Below are 24,610 nucleotides of genomic sequence, written 5' to 3'. Positions count from 1 at the left end.
GCATAATAATAAGTGTATCATTTCCATAGCGTTCATGTTTGTGAATTGTTTGAGCTCATCAACACAATGCTATTGAGCATGAACTCTCACATATACTGTAGTATATATCTCACAGTGAAGGCCTTTTCAGCACCTGAATGCAATGTAAGTCAACGATGTCCTTTTCAGACGAGCCTACACTTTTTTCCACATCATTCATGTCATGCAACAATAAGACATGACGTGAATACTAAACAAGATCACACACGTATTTCTTTGTATTACTGCAGTGCAGCAATGTGAGCAGCAAAGAGGCATCCAGCCCGCTTTAATCCTAATACTGGAACCTACTCTGATATTATGTCATATGTTTATTTTAGCATTACCAACTCTGCAATACCAGTCTGCATTGTATCACACTAACCGTCCAACTACAGGATCCAGTTTGTACCAGTCTTACCAGTTTGTGTTTGGCGTCAGTGAGGTGTGTCTCCTCATAGCTGTCGTCATGGGCTGTCCAGCTGTAGGACACCAGGAAGTGGAGGATAGGTGGATGGTAGGTGATCTCAGGATGGGCCCAGCGCACCACCAGTGCACTGCCGTTCACATGCTGTACCTTCATGTTGATGGGAGCGCTGCTGCACACTGTGAGGAGGATAGAGGCAACAATGACAGAGAGAAAGGAGGGATGGAGGAAAATGGAGGGAAGGGACAGGAAGGTAGGCATGGACAAACATCAAAATAAAATAATAGGAAAAAGAAGGAGATTGAGAGTGGGAGGAGAAAAGAGGGAAATGAAGGTGAGATGGGTCAGATGAAAAAAAGCGGCCAGGAGGGAGATAGAAAAGCAAAGATGAAAGGATGAAGATGAAAGTGAGCAAGGAAGATAAGAAAGGAGAGAGGATTGAGGGAGAGGTAGAAATATGAAAGAAGAGGAAGAGGGAAGATAAGTCAGATGAACAGATGGGGAAGACGGGTGGGGAAAAAAACAACACTTAAAGGAAAGATAGAGGAAGGGGAGGAAAAAAAGAAGAAAAAACAACAGACATAGAAAATAATGGAAGGGAGGAATTAAGGTAACCAAAGATGTGAAGAAAGAAGAAGAAGAGAAAAGACAGATAAAGAAAAGGGGAATAAGAAAGGGAGAAAGGAACAAATGAGAGGATGGACAGAAAATTAAGAAATAGTGGAAGCAAATATACAGAAGAAAGGAAGACAGGATGATGTGACGGGAAGGAAGGAAAGAAGCAAAGGGATTGCAAGGGAGGAAGAGACAAAGAGGGTTAATTTAATGACAGAAAACATCGGCTCAGCTTATCTTTCAAATACACTCAGAGTGAGACAGCAACAGTGAGTGTTATGTGTGCGTGAGCTGTATTCATGATGTGTTATTAATATTGTTGTGATACTCTGAATGATCCAGATATGCGCACAGACACACACACACACACCCAGAAACACGTGCATGCGCACTCACTCACACACACACACACACACACACACACAGGTTTTGCCAAAAGGCTCCAATAAAACAAGTTCATATATAGTCGTCTTCAGGCAAAATGCAGCCAACCTGCTCTGCCTTCAAATTTGTGCCAGTGGGAGCAGTGGGAGATATGAAAACACGGTACGTTTTATTACAAATTAACAACACACACTGTTCATTCTGATAGGACCAGCCCTGCACTGGCCACTAGATGTCTCTGTTCAGACAGCGAGATTTCCTGCTCGGCTGGAACACTCCATAAATGGACTATTTGATTTCAGATATGAAATATTCTATAGTTATTACAGTAAACGCTCATATGAATATAAATGCTCAAGCCTTTATGTGAAACAGGTGAAGATGGAGGCAGAAGCCTTTTCTCATTTTTCCTGTATATTGCGTATGTATTCCCTATTTCTGTTCTTCTCATGTGTTAATTTTAATTGATGCTGTTAATGAATAACTAATGCAAACGTCCTCCACGTTTACCTCCTGTTTTTACATACTCAGTGTGAGTATGGGCACAGACTAATTCTATCTGCGCAACAAGGGTGACGTTATGCTCACCACTGTGCTCTCATTCATTAATTATATAAAATACTGCTTTTATTTTGCTATTGTTAAGCCACCGTCAGTGAATCTTGAGTTTTCCTGTATGGTTACTGTCTGTGCTGTCTTCATTGTTAAACAACCACCACTGCCAATAAAAAGCTATATGACATGACTGGCAGAAATGTTCAAGGACGAGGTAACCAGTAAACTACAGAGGCCTCTGGCTTTGAACATTGCTGGAAACATTTGGAATAATGTTAGCATCACAGCTCAACAAGAAATAACAAAGGTCTCTATGTTTCTAGACATTTTAATGGAGTAATATTTAAAGCTAAGTCTTGGCCATTATTTGAATACCAGCTTTCACTGCATGTATGAGAATTTAAACTACTGATCTTATCTGTATTAGCATTAGCAGTTAGTCTAATATTTTGACAGGCTTGTCTTGTTGACTCTTTGTGACTTCTCATTAACGTATAAGCAGAATTTCAGAAACAGAGAGAACAGCACCTTCTTTATTGCAATATCTTTTGTGCACTGTGTTTGTTTGGTGTTGGTTTTTCATAGTTTGAGCAAACCTTGCATCTCAACAGAAGAGAGGTCTTAATGTTAAATTATACAACAATAGTTCTGTGCTCATTGCACAAAGCAATAAAGAAACTGTTTTGCACCCTTCCTGACCTCAACTTAATCCAGCACATTTGGGATGCACTAGACTGCTGACTCTGAGTCAGACCTTATCACCCTACATTTGTATTTGACCCCATTAATGCTCCTGTGGCTGTATGGGAGCAAATCCCTGCAGCCAGGTTGTAACATCTGCTGGAAAGCACTCAAACAAGTGTAGATGCTGCTGAAGCAGCAGATTAATGATGACGTGACACATTTGACAATCTCTTATGGCTGCAGTGCTTAGATGTCCACATACTTGTGGTTTAAACAGAAATTTGCTACTCTCCTCACTGTTAGGAAAGAGGAAGTAGTGCATCGCCATTGCACAATGCATGTAATGATTATTCCAAACACTGCATCATATTATGCAAATGTGTAAGGTAATTTTATGATGAACATGGGCTGATTGAGAATAGGGCTCACATGCCTGCTGGAACCAAATTGATTAGTTTGCTCATAAAGAGCTGCAGAGGAGTTTTTCTATTCATAACCTGCAGTCGCTCCCCATGTGGCTTAGCATTACTAAAGCCATTAGTCACACACTTACAAAAACACACACATTCACAAAGTAGAACACACACATACACAGACATCATCTGGGAATCAAGCAGTGAGTGACCTCTTTGCAGAGAAAAATATATTTGACAGATTATATCAACTTCGGCCCAGTAGGCCACACCACTGTGTGTCACAAGTAGAACTCCAGTCCTAAAAGAATATACATTTACATTGGGAATTAAAGTTAAAAAAAAAAAAAAGAAAAAAGAAAAGAAAGAAAGAAAAACAAGTTAACAACTTATATCAGAAAATGTGCACATGAACCACCTGGCTTGTTTCATGACGCTTTCGCTTAAGCACTGTATGTTTGGGCTTTCAGGTTTCTACCACGGCATTGTGTTTCACACCTGCTTAAACCCGTCTAAACTGAGCTTACTGGACACTCCGGCTTTGTTCACACCGTACATGGTGACAAGGTTGCGTGTCACAAGTGCAAACAGTGCAATACTTCATTTGAAAAATGACGACATAATATGTAAATGCATAGTCAGATACAGGACAACCATCTGTTTTTAAACTAACAAATGGATCCAGTGAGGCTCTGAAAACCGCAGTCTCTCATTTGTACACTCATATTTCACTCAGCAAGAAAAAACATATGTGAAAATGACATTCCGACCTGTGAGCAGGGAAGAGCTACACTTTTCTCACTTTTAAAGGAGCTAGGCTTTTTGGTGCTACGCTAGTCTAAACATACTGGACCTATCTTTAGCAGATTCATTCCTTTATTGGTTTATTCAGCGGGGACAGTGCACATTAGTTAATAGTTAAATGCGTCAGAGTTAGCGAAAAGGCTGGTTTTCATCTGAAGTCCCTGGACTGATGTCACAAAATCACCCTAAACAAGAAAAGAAAGTGATGCACAGAGATACAAATCGATTCTCTTAATCGGGGTGAGGTATCAAACATTTCCCAAAATGTCTGCGTCTTCTTTTTAGATTATAATATCAGTAATCAGAAAGGATTATTGTGCTAATCTGGGATGAATTGCTGTTATCATGCCTGTGGTCCTTTCACCTCCTTGTTAGAGGTAGGCTGTATGTGTGTGTGTGTGTGTGTGTGTGTGTGTGTGTTCCTGCAAGCACCCCTGCATGCACACAACTCATATTCTCTGTGTAAATGAAAGGGTTTGTAGCTCTGTGTGTTTGTCAGGGTGATGAAGAGACCCTCTTACGGCTTTCATCAAAGATAAGCGGGCTTCCCCCCCTACACACACACACACACACACACACACACACACACACAGTGGGGGAGAGGTCTGGATGGCAGTGGGTGATGAAGACTGTGGCCCAATCACACAGAACAGAACTTGGTTAGGGAGGTGTCTGACACTGGTAAATTACACTGAGGACATCTCTCTCTCTTTCCATGTGTCTATCTCATAACGTTCTAAGAAGCAATTTGGAGGAGGAGGACATCTTGGCCCTGCAGCTTGTCCACCACAGGTGATCAATGACCAGGTCTTGGTTGAGGGTCAACACTGGGAGGAATTGGGTAGCAGTAAAAGGGCTTGTGCCAGTAAAAGTGCTGGTTCCAAATCCTGCTTTATTAGTCGTGAACACTGAAAAGGTCATGAGCAGCCAAATCACTTGCTGCTGGTTCATATTTTCTCAGAAAAAGGAAAACAGTCTAGATTGCTTCAAACTGCATGTAGGTAAGAACAAGAAGTAAATGTCACTATAAGCAGTTGGACTTAAAGCCAAAGCTGTGAAACAATGAGCTCTGTCCAGGCAAACCTCAGTCAGCACTAAACATGACATTCATTACTGATGAAATTCAGTTAAATCAACCTCAATTGAGCCATCAAGCACATGAAAGCAAAACTTTTAAATGTTACTATATGTGAAGTTTCACTTTGCAGCACAGCTGCCTGTGTGCTGTACATTTACAACACTATGTGCCATTGTGGGCAGCCAGGTTTGAATCCCGGTCTGGGCCCTTCTATGTGGAGTTTGCATGTTCTCCCTGTGCCTGCGTGGGTTTTCTCCGGGTTCTCCGGCTTCCTCCCACAATACCAAAAACATGCACATTAGGTTAATTGGCTACTCTAAATTGCCCCTAGGTGTGAGTGTGAGAGTGTGTGGTTGTCTGTCTTTGTGTGTTGGCACTACGATGCACTGCCGACCAGTCCAGGGTGTACCCCGCCTCTCGCCTGTAGTCAGCTGGGATAGGCTCCAGCTCCCCCGTGACCCTGACGGATAAGCGGTATAGAAAACGGATGGATGGATGTGCCATTGTGTTATAACAGGCAGCCACTCGATGGCATGAAGAACCGTAAATTGAGTAGCACTTGCATTGCTCAAACTACTTGAGGGAGTACTTGTATCCTTTTGTGAAACTGTTATTGGTGCACCTTTAAATATCATTAAGGGACATCATCTAGCTCTTGGACATCTTAACCTTGACCTAAAACAAAACAGACAAAGTGTGCAAAGAGGTGAAGAATAAGTACATTCACCTTACAAGCTCATATCACTTCTTGTTTCAGTAACGGGAAATTTTAACCCGTGCAAATGAACTGAGATCAAGCACTCAAAACCTAAATTGCATCAAAAAAATTTCACTCGTTTATCTCTGAAATTTTGTATTGAAACAGAATTTGTTTTTGAACACCTAAAGAATAAAATATGGAAGCTTTATACTGTTGTGATCGAACAAAGATTTTATTTTCAAAAGCACTTATTCTGTGTCTGTCTCTGGATAAAAGGGTGTGTCTGTCAAAGCAGCTAAATGGATGTAATGTTACATGAAAAATGCTAACACAGGAATGTAAGAAACTATGAGACACATGAGACACTATAGTGTTGATAATTACATGTGGGCATGCAGAGGAGATACTGATCTCCTTTGTAGACCAAACACAACTGAAGATGAAACATTTTGCCCTTTTGACTTCAGTCTTTTAGTGGAAGTAGAAGGAGAAAAAAAGTGATCCATCATTTTCTATAACCATACTGAAGATGAATTAATGTGTAAAGTACAGGTTTTAAAGGGCATCCATGAGAATTAATGACCATGCTCAGAAGAGTACATGAGGCCCAGCCTATGCTGCCTACCTCACCTCAACTGCTAGCCCTGGCTTTTTACACAGTGTGTATACAATAACAGCCATCAATAGCCCCAACACATTCTTTTTTCATATCTGTTATATATTCTACAGATACAGACACTGAAATTGTTGTTAAAGGTGTATGCTGCTGGTATGATGTCGAAATAACTATCAACAGATAGTTTTCACACTTTATTGTCGCCGAGGCTGTGTGACTACACGGGTGCTGAAATGAAATAAAGAGACTCGGCAGGGGTCATGCACTGCTCAGGTAGGCAGTGTGTCTCAGGCGTAATGCTTAGTGATGCAGTATATCAGTCATGAACGGCATAAAATTAATGTGACATAAATTGTAAGTGCAAAGATATTATGAAGTTAAACTTCATTGTTAGTAGTACTTGACATGTCTGAAATCAATAAACATAACTTGCACTCCTTCTCTATTTATTTTTTGGGTCCATTAGTCGTCGTACAACATGACTTATTTATGAGGCTGTGCAGTGTATGTATTTCACTTAGCTGAGCTTAACCTGTTACTTCAGCATCAGTACTTAAAATATGCGAGAAAGGCAAACAGGCCAACTTGTGGTATAATTTGACAAACAACAATCAGCAACAACAAGCCTCTTTTAGACACCCATTAATGGACAGATTATGAGATACTTGTGCATGTATATTACATATATAATGTATTATTTTTCACTAATATATACTCGATATATAATTGCCAAGTCAAACGTAGAACTGAGGCAGTAAATATAAAATATAAATACTGGGGAGTACTGTTCCCCAGTATAAATTTAAATTGCTATGATAGGCAACCACACACCAGCATTTGAAATATTTATATAAATATAAATATACATATTTTGAAATAATATTTTAAATATTAGCATGATCAATTCAACACTGTGATTATGCTAATTTTGGCTCTTTGCTGATCTGGATTACTCATCTGAAGTGGTACTGTGGTACCTATTTCAGCCACTATGGGTTTCCCGAGCAAATTGCATTGTTCAGTGTCTGTAAATGCCTCACTGATTTTATTTATTTATTTTACAAGTTTTAAAGACTGATTTACATTTCAAAACCTGAAATTAGAATAACGCAACGGTGGACGGTAGTATGGAGGTTAGGCCTGTCACCTCATAGCAAGAGGGTTCCAGACTCAAGTCTGGTTCTGGGCTCTCCGTCTTTGTGTGTTAGCCCTGCATTTGACTGCTGACCAGGATGTAACCTTTACACATTGTCAGCTGAGATAGGTTCCATCCAGGGTCCCGTCGACCCTACACAGTTAAAGCAGTATAGGAAATGGATGAAATAAAGCAACGGCAGATAACATGAAAATGAACAGTTATGAGATGTAGCCTACTTCGCATTGCCAAGTTGATAAAAAAAACTGATGGGAGCTGTAGCCCACTCTGCTAATGTATTCCTTTTTGTTTCTATATAGGGCTACATGCATCTGTCATTCAGCCTCAACAAATGTGACCAGTCATTCAGAGATCCAAAAGTAAATGAAGCATCATGGCTGATGAAAAACAGTCACTACCAGCAGGAGGGTGTTGAGGCTGAGCCACAGTAAAATGGAATAAATTAGCACAGGGAGGGTGGCCTGGAAAGAAAATGACTTACGTAATTTAACTGCTGCTGTATAAGTTCTGTACAGGTTTTCTCTCTAAAGTACCACTGCTGTGTTGTGTGATTGTGTATTATCAGTGGAGAGGGATTATAGGCCAGGTGAACACTCTCATACATGCATAGGCTTCCTTCCTTAGCCCACGCAGCTGTAGCTATAGTAGCATGTTGCAGAGAGTGTGTAGGAGGTATGTGGACTGTATGTCTCTCTGTCTGCTGTCTGTCTGCCTGTTGTTTTTCTCCACTAATCCTCCCTATGCCAAGCTGTCCTTTCCCCCCCTTCCTCCCCCTCCTTTTCTGCATTTCCTCTGCCAGCCTTATAGATCTGCTTACAGCAAACATGTCCCACTGCAGCGTTCAAGGACATACTGCACGAGCATGCAGCCATGTGCCAGGACATTACATAGACATACGCAATGTGTGAGTTTGTGTATGTGTGCATATATCCAGCGCACCTCTCTTGTTGACCATATGGAAGTGTGTATGAAGGAGGGGAAGGGACAAATCCTGCTGAGACAATTGACACAGCACAGATGCTAGACAACACACGAACACTTAAAAATGCAGAGAAACATGCATAATGTCATGCACACACACACACACACACACACAGACACAGACACACACACACACTGCACAATGTGTGATGTTGTTTGAGTGGTAATGAGGCAGGAATAGGAGGACGGCTGGTGTTCCTCCCACTGCCTTATGCTTGGGGAGTTACCCAGCTCACTAGTGAAATGACAGAGAGCTAGCCCAGATGACACACACACACACAAACACACACAGAGTCATGTTTCCATCACTTCTGGGGACATTACATAGACTTACATCCATTTCCTGGAGGGTTAACCACCATCTTCCCATAGCAATAGGCGTTACTAATCCTAATCCTAACCCTTACCTTAATCTAACCCTAACCTCAGTCTAACCTGAAGGCAAGTCTTCACCCTAATATCTAATGATTTACATTGTGAGGACTGTATTTTGCCCCCCATAAGGCTGGAGTAAGGCAGGTCCTCACAATGTGACTGTGTAAACAGATTTTTGTCCCCACAACTACAAGAATACGTGTCCACACACACACACATACACACACACACACACACACACACAAACACATAGAGTTTCCTATGGGCATGTGAGCAATACTGAAAATCCCTCATTTGTTAACATTAGGAAATGTCAGCATCCAGGAATAATGTGAGAATATTGGATCAGTTTAGGGTGAAAAGAAGGAAAACTTTAACAGTGCCATATAGATTAGAGATGGCACTAAGCACAAAAAAACTGTCATAGCGTATTAAGTTTAACATATTTTCATGCTCAGATAGAATAGGAATAAAGTGAGCAGTTTAGCAGGAGTACAACGTATGCTATATTGATGTGTATGTTCCTAAACATGACAAAATATCAAATAAATTCACATTGTTGAATACTGTTAAATTTATATTTCCTTCAATTCAGTACTTGTTAAATGATAAACATAATAATGGTGTTAATTATTATCAGAAAATAATCTAATGATTTGTTGATATGGACCAAATAAGGAAGCAGCAATATTTTTGATTTTCAAGACAGAAAAAGGTTTGTTTATTCATTGGTGGCTTGTCTCATCAGTGTGTAGTCTGAAGAGTTAAAACGTTAAAATTATGGGCTAAAATAGTAGTATTATCACTGCCTTCCTTATCAATTAGGACATTTATTGTAATAGAGAAAAAGTGACTGTACACCTGAAACTTAGAGCCTCAGTGTTCCTACCTTTGGAAGCCTCTGTGCCATACGGCCCGCTGCTGCTGTCAGTTAGGTCGGGCAGCCATGCGTCTTTGATTGCTGACTTGAAGACGTGGCGGTTGTCCAAGCTCTGAATGGGCCTGAAGTTGCTGCGCAGATACTCCACTGACTTAACATGGTCTTGTTGCTCTGTGGTGAAGATTGAGTAGAAAGCCTCCAACTGGTGGGGAGTGAACATGGCAGAGAACAGAAGAGAACAGTAAAGACTGGAGAGTTAGTGCCAGACACAACTCATATCCTGTGGTGATTTTCAGTTCATGATTGTTGCATTTAGCAACAGCAGTAAAAGCCACTTTAGGTCAAAAAAATACACAATAATGTACTACAGAAATAAGATGAAATTTTAATGATCCCCAAGAGGAAATGGGTCATCACTGCAGCAAAATTAAGGCTTTACATAAAAACATAAAATTCAAAGGAGAATACTTGAAAAAATGAAAAATATCAACATGCCGAACATACCTTCACTAATGTATGTACCCATACATCAGTGGAAAACATGAATTCTTACTAATACAGTGAAAAATATCACCGGGACTTTTTAAATGATATAGAAATAATTAAAATTAGTCCAAGCTGTAAAGAAAACAATAATTAGGTTTCAAAATGTTCATAATGTGGTTTAGTGATTTTTTAAAAATTTGATATCATTCTCACTATATGGACAAAGGTACTTAGACATCTGACCATTATACCAACAAGGACTTTAATGACATTCCATTCTGAAGTATATAGACAACTTTAACCACAGCTTTCGCTCTTCTGGGAAGGTTTTCCACAAGATTTTGGAGTGTTTCTGTGGGAATTTCTGCCCATCCATGCAGCAGGGCATTTGTGAGGTCAGGCACTGGTGTTAGATGAAAAGGCCACACAATCTCCATTCCAGTTCATCTCCTCCAACCGTGTCTTTATGGAGTTTTGCTTTGTGCACTGGGGCACAGTCATGCTGGAATAGAAAAGGGCCTTCAACAAACTGTTGCCACAAAGTTGGAAGCATAGCATTGTTCAAAGCTAAGCTAAGTCAAGCTAATCTTAGCTACCTATCTATCTTCTCATTCAATTTGCTGCAAGAAAGTGAATAAATGCATTTCCGAAAATGTTGCGCTATTTCTTTGAAATGTCAAGTACATCTGTCAAATCCACAATTTGATATACTGTAAGTAAGCTCAGAAAGGGAGAGTATACAAAAACAAAACAGAGAAACTTATAATAGACTTGTAACTACCCATCTGCCACCCATGTCCCATACCCAGACCTGTTTGGGGGATTACTTCAAAAACATGAACTTTCAGTGAGTGTGAGTCCTTGTGGTTTGCATCTCTGAAGTGATGTCACAGGGGACGGCTGTGTTCTAATTGCATATTCATGTGCTGCCACTCTGTCTTTCAGTCTGTGTTTTGTGTGTCCAGAATAAAGCAACCACAGACACATTCCAAATGGCACTTCAAATGTATGTTGGCCAAGTCCTTGAGATAATTACAGTTTTGATGAACACATTGAAATAATGAGTTACAAGTAATGTTGTCATGTTATCTGCATAAATGCCATCTGAAAGAGCCCATGTGAGTCTAGCCAAAAAAGTCTGGACCAGTAAATTTACTTGCCAAATTCATGCCTGACACATGATGAATGGTAAATCAAAATATTCCAAGTAGGCTGATATGATTATGGAGGTCAACTGCGGCCCAAAGCTACTTAAAGGGCTACTAAAAGGGGCTGATTCTAAGACACAATTGGCCCAACTCCGCAGTCCCCAAAACCTTGCCAAAGCTGGCAACAATGTCTAGGCCAAAGGTGGCTCGTATTTGGTCCTCTGAGGAAAGAACGCTGTAACACCTTGATGGATTTGGCTGAATACTTGATTGGCTTTTGTATACACAGAAATGCCTCTGAAAAGATGTATGTGGCTAGAAGATGCAAACTTAAGGCTGAAAAGATACTGATGTCACTACTTGCATCAAACTGTTCCATTATTAAAGAAGAAATCTGAAATAACATTATTACACTGCGGTTGCTCTGATTGGTTAAAAGTACACACACAAAGTTTTATTTTTTTTTTCCTTTCTTCCTTTTTCCCTTTACATCTGAATTTAGCTGCCATGCTATCAAGCTGTGAACATTTTGTACTGCTTAGTGTTCATGTTGAAGTTTGTCTCTTCCTGCATGTTGCCATTTGTCAAACGCATGCTGGGTGGCAAGACGTGCGACCAGACGAGGATTTGCACTGTGTGACTGAAGTGTCATCTTTCTATCTGTGTTGGCAGATGGATTCCCTGTACAGTGTGTTTGGAAGCAATGCACGCAGATAAACAGCTTGCATGTAAGTGAGCGCTGAGGGAGGGCAAGGTAAATGTTTCAGTGAGCGTTTGTTTCTGAGAACAGTAAATTCTAATTCTTTGTGTGATCTCAAATTTAAAATAAATAAAGTAAATCACAGCAAAATAAATCTGTCTAGTGGGTCCTTTTCCATGGAGCCTGCTATGCTCATACAGTGCCTTAGAAAAGACAAACTAAACTCTGACTCTTAAGGAGTTTTTAGCAGCCACCATATGGGAGGGTGATAGGAGACGTTAAGCTAAGCTAATCGTAGCTATCCTAAGCTAATCTTAGGCAATAGTCATAGCATTTTGGACTGAAATGACATTTCAGCCATTAGGCACTTCTAATGGAATCTTTCTACTTTGATTCAAACACTGTTTCTGAAGACCTTGCACATCAATAGCTCTTATCGTGTTCTGGAAGAAAGTGTGATGCATGGATAAAGTGACAATCTTTGTCATGCTCAGTAGTAGATGAGTTTTTTTTTTTGTTTGTTTGGTTTTTTTCATGAGCAGAACGTGCTTGCAAGCAAACCTAAATCCCAAATCCCCAAGCTGCTGCAAAGCAAATGTAAAACAGCCATAAAACACCAGCGTGCCAGCTCTGGTGACCAGCTTGAGGGATGACTTTCTGAAATGATGAAAGTCAAATCTGAGTGCTGAAGCAAAGGATTAATAAGAAAAAGCCCTAGTCTGAGTCCACTGTTTACTGAACTGGAGTAAACCCTCAGGGTTTAGGCTGGACAAAGAATGAAGGTAACATGGCACAATGAAAGAATAAACACAGATCTATGCACAGCTCTACAGCTTACTCTTTTGTGTTAGGTTTTTATTGCTTTTTATGAAGAGCTTTGTTGTGAACTGTTGATTTACTTTTGGGTTAGCCCAGGCTACATTTCCCATCATTATTTTGTAAAGCTTGGGAAACAGGCAGGGATTTGCTGCCGCTTTCGGTTGAAGGGGGTTCATTGCGGATCAGGTTTGGTTCCTGGGCCTAATTTCCTGGATACTGTGTTCTGAGTTGGTTTCCAAATATCTCCAATAAAAGTAGCTTATGAGGTGCATATACCATGAAAGTTCTAATGATCTCTTCGAGCTATTGTTTTTTGGGCATGAAAGTTATTCTCTGTCTGTGCTGGTTCACTTCCTGCTGATCCCTTGCACATATAAATGTAACAAGAATTATTATTTATCATAAGATCTGCAATACCACATTAACTCTACCTACATCCTGGTGCTGTACCTGTGGACTTCAGATAAAGCTAAAATGTTTTCTGGGTTCAAACGGGCTTCCCAACAGGTGGCATCTTCTGATGGTGAAAAATGACACCAAAACTGCCAAACATGAGTGACAGCTAGCTGTGAGCTGTTTGCTAGGCATTACCTTAACTAATGTGAATCACTGAAATTTATCTCTTGAGCCATTTTTGTTGTGTTGGTGTTTTTTTGGAGAAATTTCCATACGAATATGGTACAAAAATGAAGGCTTGTTTGTAGATAATGATACGATGAGACCATTCATCAAGTTTGTGCTCCACCTGTTTGCCTGTTTTTGGATCAAGCAGGAGTTGGACAGAGTCAGGCCTGGCCAAGGCGACAGCCATAGCACAATGGGTCTTCAGAAGCCTGTGGGTAACAACATGGATACAATGTACATATTTTATGTATTCTAAGACTCAGAGGTACTATATATTTGGATAGTAATCCAGTGATACCTTTCACCTTGTGAACAACTTAGCATAATAATTTATGCAGCTTTAAGGTTCTAGTTCTCTAGTTCTCAAATAACAACAGCAGGTAACTCCTGTGCAATGTCCAAAAACATTTGCTAACCCAAACTGTTATCCTTAAATGTGAAATAATCAGTGCCTTTAAATGTGTGTGTGTGAGAGAGATAAAAAGCATATTTTGTGAGCACGCTCTCCACTACATGGATTCACTTTGTGGACCCAGCTGTTTGTTGACTTACGCTGCAGATATTATTTGTGTGTGTGTGAATGATTACTTTTTTCTGTGTCTTCAGTCTGTCTTTGTCCTCACACAGTGGACTGCAGTAGTGTCTGAGACTGAGAGTCTTCAGACCTTCCTTTACTTTTGGATTCAATGCAGACAGTACTGGCATGAAAACTACAGTGCAGCCTCACTAGGCCATGTTATAACTCCAGTCTCAACATCGCCTTGTATGAGTTGATTTCACTACACCGTCAGAGCAGAAAGCTTAGTTGCTGCAGAAATTAGCAGGGGTTTCCTTAACAGCATAGGCAGCTTATAGGCAGCTTGTATTTGTTGCTATAGGGAATAACAATCTATGAGAGAAACAGGAACATAAAATTTAAAGTCTTCACAAATTGTTACTACTGCCTTCGGCTAAAGATTCCTTTTACTTTCAAAAGCAAAAAATAACAGCTTTAACATACTCTTTATTTATTGCTGAACTCAGCACACAATAACTAATAACTGATGACCCTCAAAGCCAAATGTCCTTTTAATTTTTCTATAGTTAAGGTGAAACCTTTTTTTCCTATTTCAGTTGTTATTGTGTCTGTAACAAAATACATCTGTTTATATGAGTGAAAACATTTAACATTTACTGTAACATTATTTAAAATAATTTTAATTTATAACTTAAATGTATCATTAATGTAACAATGAAAACATGGCATGTCAGAAAACACTGGCTTGTCTCACACAAGGACTTCAGCAGTTGGCTGTTTGACTTATAGCTTCTACCAGACTGCTAAGACTTTTAACAAGAACAACAGGCTAAAACTGAGGTTAAATTTAGTGAAAAGTTAGAGTTGTATACTTGTGTACAAAGGTATGCATTCATTCTGAGCTATCTGGTACAGGATGCTTATCTTGGTCTAAGTGACTGATAGTCAGTTCATTGTGCCTTATGAACAAAATAATTAGTGCTGAATTAAACTTTTAAACATGCTATTATCTGTATACGCTATTATACTGACAAGCCTTGCATTTATAATGTTCCTCCACATCTGCTTCAGTCAGTTTGTTGTGTCTGTGCTCATAAATAGGCACAGGTTGTATGATAATGATTCTTGGCAGTGTGTGTAAATGTGTACGTGTAAACATGAAAACAGAGTGAGTATAAACATAGACGGAGGAACTGAATGTGAAAAGCTTAAACTGCACTGATGGGTCTCATGGTGAAGTTCACTTTAAATAGCGTATATTATATGGACAAGAGGCAGATGACCTTGCTCACCTTATGCCAGCAATATGGCTGCTTTCAATAGATCAGTGTGTCATTACATTTATTTCACATTGAAACATAATCATTAAAATGTTATCTTCTTCTTTTTTCTATCATATTTTGTCCAGATTTAATTTAAACATTGCAGACCAAATTGCTTTCTGAAAATGTCTGCACATCTCAACAGCACTTCCTCATTAACAGCTCATATTCAAGGTGAATGTGAAGTGAGCCCAGCATTTTTTTCTTCCTCGCTCACATATACACATGTCAGGCACACAAATCTGTCCACGTCTGCTCAAAAGGAAGGCATTTTAGGTGAGTTGTGTAAGAGCCTGAACATCGATCCACTCTAAAAGCAGGCCCAAAGCAATGGCTATCGCTCCTGCTGACCTACTTCAAGTATCATCCAAAAGAAAAGACTAGCACTAGAAAGAGAGGAGAGAAATGAAAAAAAGAGCGTTAATTCTTCTTCCAACTCTCCTTTTCTAGTAAATGGCAGGGAAAAAAGAGGGGGAAAAAACGACTTCAAAACAGGCTTTCAAACAAATCAAAAAAGGCTAGCCAATGGTCAGCATTCAACAGCTTGTGAACAGGAAGGATAAACCATACCCCAGTTGCTCACTGCCTTGCTGACTGTTTGTTGAATCATTTCCCCGTTTCATTGGTCTTTGCATCATTTCCCATGTGTGACTTCTTGTTTTGTTATCCTTTGCTTTTTTCACAATATGTAAGTGAAATGCACTAAAGAAATGAGCCAAACTTTGATGAATTCATCTATCAAATGGGATAATCAACTCATTCATCATGGCTATGATCTGCAGAGAGAAAATGAATACTCTGAAAGAAGGTGGACAGCATAGCTTTCATGCCATCTGTGGTGATCACGGTTCACAGGAGAATTCTGTTCCCTGAATTTAGCACTTAAGGCAGTGCCTACTCTCAGGCAACAGGTGTACTGCCCAAAAACAGGTTGTTGCCTCAAGGTTTAAACAAAAATGTCTGTCATTTTGTAAAGTTGTATTTCTTCTCAAAAATAACTACAAAACTTATATGACTTACGACAATACCACAGCAGCAATAGAAATACTGAACTGTGGTTTGTCAGCTTGGGTCGCTTGTGTTTTCACTAACAAATTTTACATGCATGTGGAGAATGTTGATAGTGAGGACAATTAGAAAGATGAAGTTACACTAAATAAAAATAGTTGGGTCCAGTTTTAGTAACACAAATATACAGTGGTATGAAAAAGTTTGGGCACCCCTGATCATTTTCAGGATTTTCCTTTATAAATCATTGGTTGTTCGGATCAGCAATTTCAGTTAAATATATCATATAGCAGACAAACACAGTGATATTTCAGAAGTGAAATGAAGTTTATAGGATTAACAGAAAGTGTGCAACAATTACTTAAACAACATTAGGCAGGTGCATAAATTTGGGCACCCTTGTTGTTTTATTGATTTGAGTACCTTTAGCACTAATTATTGGAACACAAAGTTTGTTTGGTAAGCTCATTGACCCTTGACCTACATACACAGGTGAATCCGATCATGAGAAAGGGTATTTCAGGTGGCCAGTAGCAAGTTGTTCTCCCTTTTGCATCTTCTCTGAGGAGTGGCAACATGGGAGCCTCAAAACAACTCTCAAATGACCTGAAAACAAAGATTGTCCAACATCATGGTTTAGGGGAAGGATACAAAAAGCTGGCTCAGAGATTTAAGCTGTCAGTTTCCACTGTGAGGAACATAGTGAGGAAATGGAAGACCACAGGCACAGTCCTAGTTAAGGCCCGGAGTGGCAGGCCAAGAAAAATCTCTGATAAGCAGAGGCGAGGAATGGTGAGAACGGTCAAACTCAACCCACAGACCAGCTCCAAAGACCTACAACATGATCTTGCTGCAGATGGTGTCACTGTGCATCGTTCAACTATTCAGCGCACTTTGCACAAGGAGATGCTGTATGGGAGAGTAATGCGGCGGAAGCCTTTTCTACGCACATGCCACAAACAGAGTCGCTTGAGGTATGCTAAAGCACATTTGGACAAGCCAGCTTCCTTTTGGAATAAGGTGCTGTGGACTGATGAATGTAAAATTGAGTTATTTGGACATAACAAGGGGCGGTATGCATGGCGGAAGAAGAACACAGCATTCCAAGACAAACACTTGCTACCCACAGTAAAATTTGGTGGTGGTTCCATCATGCTGTGGGGCTGTGTGGCCAGTGCAGGTACTGGCAATCTTGTAAAAGTTGAAGGTCGCATGGATTCCAGTCAGTATCAGCAGATTCTTGCCAACAATGTTCAAGAATCAGTGACAAAGTTGAAGTTGCGCCGGGGCTGGATACTTCAACAAGACAACGACCCCAAACACTGCTCAAACTCTACAAAGGCATTCATGCAGAGGAACAACTACAACGTTCTGGAATGGCCATCTCAGTCCCCAGACCTGAACATTATTGAAAATCTGTGGTGTGATTTAAAGCGGGCTGTCCATGCTCGGAAACCATCAAACCTGACTGAACTGGAGATTTTTTGTAAAGAAGAATGGTCAAAAATACCTTCAACCAGACTCCAGACCCTCATTGGAAGCTATAGGAAGCGTTTAGAGGCTGTTATTTCTGCAAAAGGAGGATCTACGAAATATTGATGTCATTTTTCTGTTGTGGTGCCCAAATTTATGCACCTGCCTAATGTTGTTTAAGTAATTATTGCACACTTTCTGTTAATCCTATAAACTTCATTTCACTTCTGAAATATCACTGTGTTTGTCTGCTATATGATATATTTAACTGAAATTGCTGATCCGAACAACCAATGATTTATAAAGGAAAATCCTGAAAATGATCAGGGGTGCCCAAACTTTTTCATACCACTGTACTGACATTATTTCCAATGGAAACCTGTACCTCAGTAGGGTAGGTAAAAATCTAAGGTTCTTTGATATCTGTGGCCATTACATTACAACTTACACAACCCATGCTAACAATCTAGCAACACAGGAATGGCAAAGAAAGTGCAGCCAAAAATTCCCAATCCTAACATGCTAGCTTGACAGATGTTTGCCAGCAAACTTGAAAGCGGTCTAACCAAACACTGCATTATTTATTATTACTAACTTGACCTTGGAACCGTGCATGTTTAAAACTGATACTAGAGAGGTAAGTAACACATTGTAATCTGTAGATAGCTACTGTATTTGGTGAGTTGGGAGGTAGGATGTGTTGCCATTAGAGGTCTTAGCTCTGCTGCAAGTGCACCTCCTCTGAGAAGTCAGGTGCTTCTTTATTTGAAAATGTTTACCAGTAGGAACTTGTCCTCAGGTGGCCAAAATGTCTCAGAATCTATGAAATGAAAGAAACTTGTGGTAGTGCAGCTTTTTTGTTGATTTCTAACAAACCTGGTCTGACCTTCACTACTAACAAAATCTGATCCTTTTGAGACAAAGTTCTGCTTAGCCTTATTTTATCACTTCAAATTAACACAAAAGGCCTCAGCCTTCCTTGGTGGATTTCTAAATAGCCCTTGTTACTTTGCTAAATTCAAAATATATGAGGAAAATAACGACAGCTCAATCTCATGCTGTGTCAGTCCTGTTTCTATGTGGCTCAGTCGGTATAACTTCAGTTAAGACGTAGAACTTAGGCCTTAAAAAGGCCTTACTTCCTTAGACTTTGCTAAATAAATAACATATATGGATGTTACCCAACTGATCCAAAATGAGCACTTTACAGCTTCAGAAAACAATAACTAAAAGTTTGAAAGCTAAATGAAAATCTGTCTTGGTTACAACACTGGAATAAAATGAATTGGGTGTTTTAAAACCATGCAGCTAATGAGTTATTGGCAAAATTACTTCTGCTATGAAAAGTCAGGGAAAAGTGGTAGCCTTTGTCACTGTGACTTGTATTGTCAGTAATAGCATTTTCCTAAATCAAGGCCCTATTATCTATAATCTTCTTTTGTAGCCAAAAGCATTTAGCTGCATTCTGGCCAGATTATTCTTGAGCTGACTAACATCTGGCAACAAGAACTGAAACATTTTTTATTGATCTATGAGAGAACGAACAAAAGAAACCCAAACAACTTATGCTCCCTCAACTCTGTGTGGCAAAGGGTTAGATAGATAGATAGATAGATAGATAGATAGATAGATAGATAGATAGATAGATAGATAGATAGATAGATAGATAGATGCTTTATTGATCCCGAGGGAAATTCAAGAACTCCTGTGAGGTTGACGTCCGTAGTGCTTGTGTGGGCACTGTATTGATGTGCATCATTCTGTCATTGTTCTTAAAGCTCTTAAAAGCTCTTAAAGCTCTAACACTTTAGCTGGGAGCAGACTGGAAGAAGGTCTAGACACCTTACACATAACACCTCTTGCCACTCACTTAGATTTCTTAATCTTGGCAGCCACAAAAAGTGCTCATCCTGAACGACCAACACAGTTGCCAAAATAGCAAGTTGGCATTTTACATTTATGTAAATGACTGATCCCTTTACTTTGTCTGCTTCATACATTTCATTTCAGTATGTGTGATATTATGCTCAGAGAATATAAGCTGACTATCACTGACAGCCAGGCAAGGGTTTATGACAGCAAAGCAGACTACATCAACTCTTTCCAGCGTGGCCACAAAACTGGACAAAAAACTTCAAACATTTCAAATGTTAAGCATCAACATAGTTCGCATTTACATTTACTGTGATTGTGTTTGAACTTTAGAGACACAACAGGTAGTCTGTGATAAGTTGTTCCATTGTAGAGAATCTCCAGAAATGGTAAATTAATTGTATTAATGTGGTGCTTTTCCTTCGTGTGATTTTAGGCGTAGCTCACTTCAGTACATACACTACAAAGGTCAGGGATCAAACCACTGACCTTCCCATCAATGGACAACCCCTCTACCTCCTGTGACACAGCTGCCTGCCAGAAGTGTGCAACACAAACCCTTGCATGCTTCTGTACAAAAAATGGAAAAAATGTTGCAAACTTCACACTTCTGTTTGCACAGAAAAGTGGATAAAATGCAGAGCAGCCTGGTTCGAGATCTCTGAATCACATCTCCAGTTGCTCAGTTATTTAAAGGAGGTTGGCTGCCATTAATGGCTTTTGTTAGCTGGTTTGAAAAACAATCAACATATCAAATTAACCATATCAACCAATCCAATTGACTAAATATCTACAGCCATGAAAAATACCAACATAAAATGGCTACAAAACAGTGCCTGACATGGATGACATTGATGTACTGTATATGTCCGGGTTGTTGCAGAGATAACATCTCTTAAAGGTGACATGTTTCTTCAGTTAATGAGAAACTTACAAACTTCAGTTTGTATGTTTGTTCAGCTTAGACCAGCGATGTATCACTCTTTCTTTAATTACCTATGATGCACGTGCACACAAGGCTAGGATGTTGCTAGTTCATGCCAGGTCATGCAACTGCTGTTGGTAGCTTATCTTGTTTACATCTAACTATAACTGATCACAAGATCAAATGTAAGACTGACTTTATGATCTCTCCCCCTTCTCAGCATCACAGCGCAGTCAGGCAGGAGTCCTAGTGAGTTACAATGGTTATAGATATGGGGATGCTACTTTTTTTTGCGATTCTCAATAAGTTGTTAAGATGTTATTATGTTGGTTTGCTGTGACATCATGAATCAATCAATGTACCTTAAATGTCAATTGTCATACCAGCTCACATTTACATGTTTGTGGTACGAAATTAGGGCTCAGGTCCTGGGAGCAATAAGTAGAATATAAAAATATGAAATGAAAAATTGAATAAAATAGAAATATGTCATGCCTGGTTTTTTGGTTATGCTTTGTTTTTGATTTTTGAGTCCATGTGTCATGTTCCATGTTGTCTTGTGCTTCCATGTATTATGTTAAAGGTTTTTTGTCATGTCCTGTTTTATTTTGAAAAGCGTCACTTCCCCTGTGTGTCCTGTTTTCTTGTAGCTTTGCTTTAGTTTTCCTGATTGCTTTCTCCCTCCTGATGTGTGTCACCTGTGTCTCGTTACCATGTCTATTTAGTCCTTGTCTTCCCAGTCACCTTTGTCCAAGCGTTGAATGTCTTATGTCATGCCAGGAGCTTTTTGCTTTAACTTGCCATGCCATGCCAGGAGATTTTTTCCCATAGTTTGTCTGGGATTCACAGTCACAGTAAGTGTGAGTTTGTTTTAGTTAGGTTTTGTTTTCTCGAATAAAGACAATTGTTTTTTGGACCTCCACCACGCCTGTCAGCTCCTGTTTGACTCTGCATCGGGGTTCAGCTAATTTCTGCGTCAGCGACGCCCACCAATCTTGACAAAATATAAACTAAATAAAAATAGAATATATAAGCTAAATACAAATAGAATATAAAACTAAACATTTAAATAAAGAAGCCGGTTTTAGCATGTGCAAGTATATGCAAGTATGAGGTAGTGCAGGAAAGTAGTAATAATATTGCACTTGTGGTATAGCACTTGTAGGTGTAAAGTGTTTGTAGTGCAGGTCTGTGTTGTCGGGGGTGGGGGGTCTACAGGGCATGGCTAGAGTTCAGTAGTCTGACGGCTTCGGGGAAGAAGCTGTTCCTGAGCCTGGTGGTCTTGCTCCGGATGCTCCTCAGCCGCCTGCCCGAGGGGAGGGGTTGGAAAAGTAAGTGTGCTGGATGGGTGGAGTCCTTCATGACTAGCACTTAAAAATGTATATTAATTTCAACTGGATTATGCAAACTAAGAATATCCTCTTTCCTCATTTAGAGAAAAAAAAAAGGTGGTGCAATGTCTTTCTGGTGTGCTTTAACAGCAATGCAACTATGGTGTAGACTGGGACTGGAATGACCTCAGTACAATTTACTTTAAGTTTAATCAGTTGTGTTGCCCAAAGTAGGACAGGAAATGAATCAGCCTCTATAATAATTTAATCCCCTTAAAAATACAAAACATTAACTGTTTCTGTCCTCTCCAATGTGAGACTTTTCTTCTCTTTTTAATATCACTAGTAAAATTAATCTCTTTGGGTTTTTGGACTGTTGTTTAAACAGAATATGCTAAATATGCCTAAAGACTGTTAGGGTCTGTTCAGTAGTTTCTCAGTTTCTTTTTCCTCCCCTCCCTCCTCCCTCTGTTTGAGTGTGTGTGTGTGTGTGTGAGAGAGAGAGATGCTTGGAGTCAAGCATCTCTGGAGCAAAGCTGGGAGTTCCTGGGGAAACTCACCTGTGATCTTAGCCTCCATGCATCTGTGTTTTATCTACCTGCGATCAACTCCTCCCGTCTGACTGCTTCAAAAGATCGGCTCTCCCATCCATCTCCGCCAGACTGTCTTCGGCTCTCCTGAGGTGTCATGTCAGTTTTTTTTTGCAGAATCTCCTAGCTCTGAAAGTCTTCCTGTATTAATCCTGTTTTCTGCTCTGTCTGCTGTCCTGCAGACGTTTCTTTTTGTCCCTCCTGGATTAGTCTTGGACCTCGGCCCGCCTGCTTTGTGGGATTGCCTTTTTTCTCATGCTTGACCACACGCACTCAGCTGCTTCCTGGTTTTCTCTGCTTTTGACTCTACCTGTTATAAGCCCGCAGATTACTACAGTATGTTACCTCCTTTCAGTATATTTCAGTAAACTCTGTGAAAATTGTGATTCGGTCTTGTAATGGAAATTAACAGCTCCCATTCAGGGCACACCCAGACATCTCTCACACTTGACAGACACCTCTCTTTAATAGGCTAATTCATCTAGGACATCCAGGCACCCCAGATCCAGACTTTACAGACAACCCTCATTCACAAGCTAACACACTCGGGACGGACAGCTATCCCCCATTCAGAATACCCAAACACCTCTCTTTCCCAGATGCACCTCCCTTCCTCAGACTCACACTGAGACATAAACACATCTTGCTCTCAATTGCTCTTGGTCAGTCAGTTTGGAACTGTTGGCCCTCCTGCAGGAGCTTGACTCTGTGGTCAACATTAAACCAACTAAAAGACTTTCTTTGTCTCTGTTGTTTCTCCTCACCAGACTCAAACAGATCTATTTTTTCCATGACAGGTCTCAGTGTCCGCTACTTGGGGTTCGAATTTCCTACTAAACCTAGCTAAAGACATCCCTTTAGGCTCTGAGAATGTGGGGGCATTTAGGGTTTTACTCACTTTGTTATAATAAAGAATAAAACTGACAGACTAATGGTAATAAATATAATTATTGGTGGCAGCCCTAACTTTGACTTGGTTTTATGAATCTGGGAGAGTGCATATGAGTTGCTTGGTTGCTGCAAGTTTGCAGCTTGGTTTGAAATGATCACCTGATTCTTGATTTTCAGGCTCCCTGTTTGTGCTGCTCTTCTTCATTGCTCCTTCATCTCATCAGTCTTTTTAATGTGTTGTCATTGCCTGCTTTACATTGGCCTGACCTTCCATCTTCAGGGCAGATAAGCCTATACTTTGTCCACATTTGGCTTGCTCCACTGCTGCTCTTAAGTAAACTCATTTAGCCTCATTAGGGAATGAGTCTGCCAAGTAATCTTTAGACTGTGGAAGGAATATAGAAGCTCAAGACTATTTCCACAGCTCTTTATTCACAAACACTGGAAACACTGGGACTGCAGTGCTATTTAAAATGACAACTCTTGTCTCAGTTTATTGCCATTGTCGGTGTCAACTCTGTTTGCAGGTCAAGACAGCTAGATAGGCATCAAAATGAAAGTTTGCATTTTCAGTTATTTAGTTTCAAGTATAAAAATCCACTGCAACTAATACTTATAGGTTCTATTTTTAGCACGTAATATTACAGCTCAGTAATAACATGGTAAAGGTGGTTTAATACTTTGATAATGAAGAGCTAATACTTATGTAATACCATGTAAATACAAGTAATTACCAGGTAATGGCTTGGTATCAGCAATGAGTATATCTGGTTAATATTAGCCTGACATTTTTGTTACAGGGTTAGCGACAGGAGGCCATAAATGCATGGTGATAATGAGGACATTTAAAGATAGTAATGAGGCAAAACTGTTCAGTAATAGCACAGTAATAATGGTAGTCTTCAAGGGGTAAAAAGCTGATAATAAAGGTTTATGTTTTCACAATTACAGGCCACTGTCAGTGTAAAACTTATAAAATCCATTACTGGAAGTCAAATTTGGTATTTGCCATATTATAATAGTGGAATTCATCTGCTCTTATGGTCCAAAGATTCCCTTTGGTTTCAAGGTAATAGTGCACAAATCATACGTTTAATGCTGTAACTTATTACTGGCAGTTATAGTGATAGATTATGTATATTAAATTGTCCTTTACATCAGATGACATAGATTCAACAACAAAGTATAAATAGGCCTATATGGGGCAAGCGAGCTAAG

General features: G+C 39.8%; 1 protein-coding gene across 2 annotated transcripts in view; it reads right to left on the bottom strand.

Annotated features, from left to right (window-relative positions):
* LOC124054264 (receptor-type tyrosine-protein phosphatase gamma-like) overlaps positions 1 to 24,610 on the bottom strand; it is a 404,131-nt gene that overhangs the window by 59,924 nt on the left and 319,597 nt on the right. For both annotated transcript variants that reach the window (XM_046380034.1, XM_046380044.1), the window contains 2 exons: positions 9,696 to 9,888; positions 440 to 624 (listed from right to left, as the gene is read on the bottom strand). In XM_046380034.1, coding sequence (XP_046235990.1) covers positions 440 to 624; positions 9,696 to 9,888 — 378 coding nt within the window. The remainder of the gene's footprint in view (positions 1 to 439; positions 625 to 9,695; positions 9,889 to 24,610) is intronic.

This window comes from Scatophagus argus, chromosome 3 (genome assembly GCF_020382885.2).
Source record: "Scatophagus argus isolate fScaArg1 chromosome 3, fScaArg1.pri, whole genome shotgun sequence".
Taxonomy (NCBI): Eukaryota; Metazoa; Chordata; class Actinopteri; family Scatophagidae; genus Scatophagus; species Scatophagus argus.
Note: the sequence above shows the minus strand (reverse complement) of the source record. Positions and strands in the feature narration are given on the sequence as shown.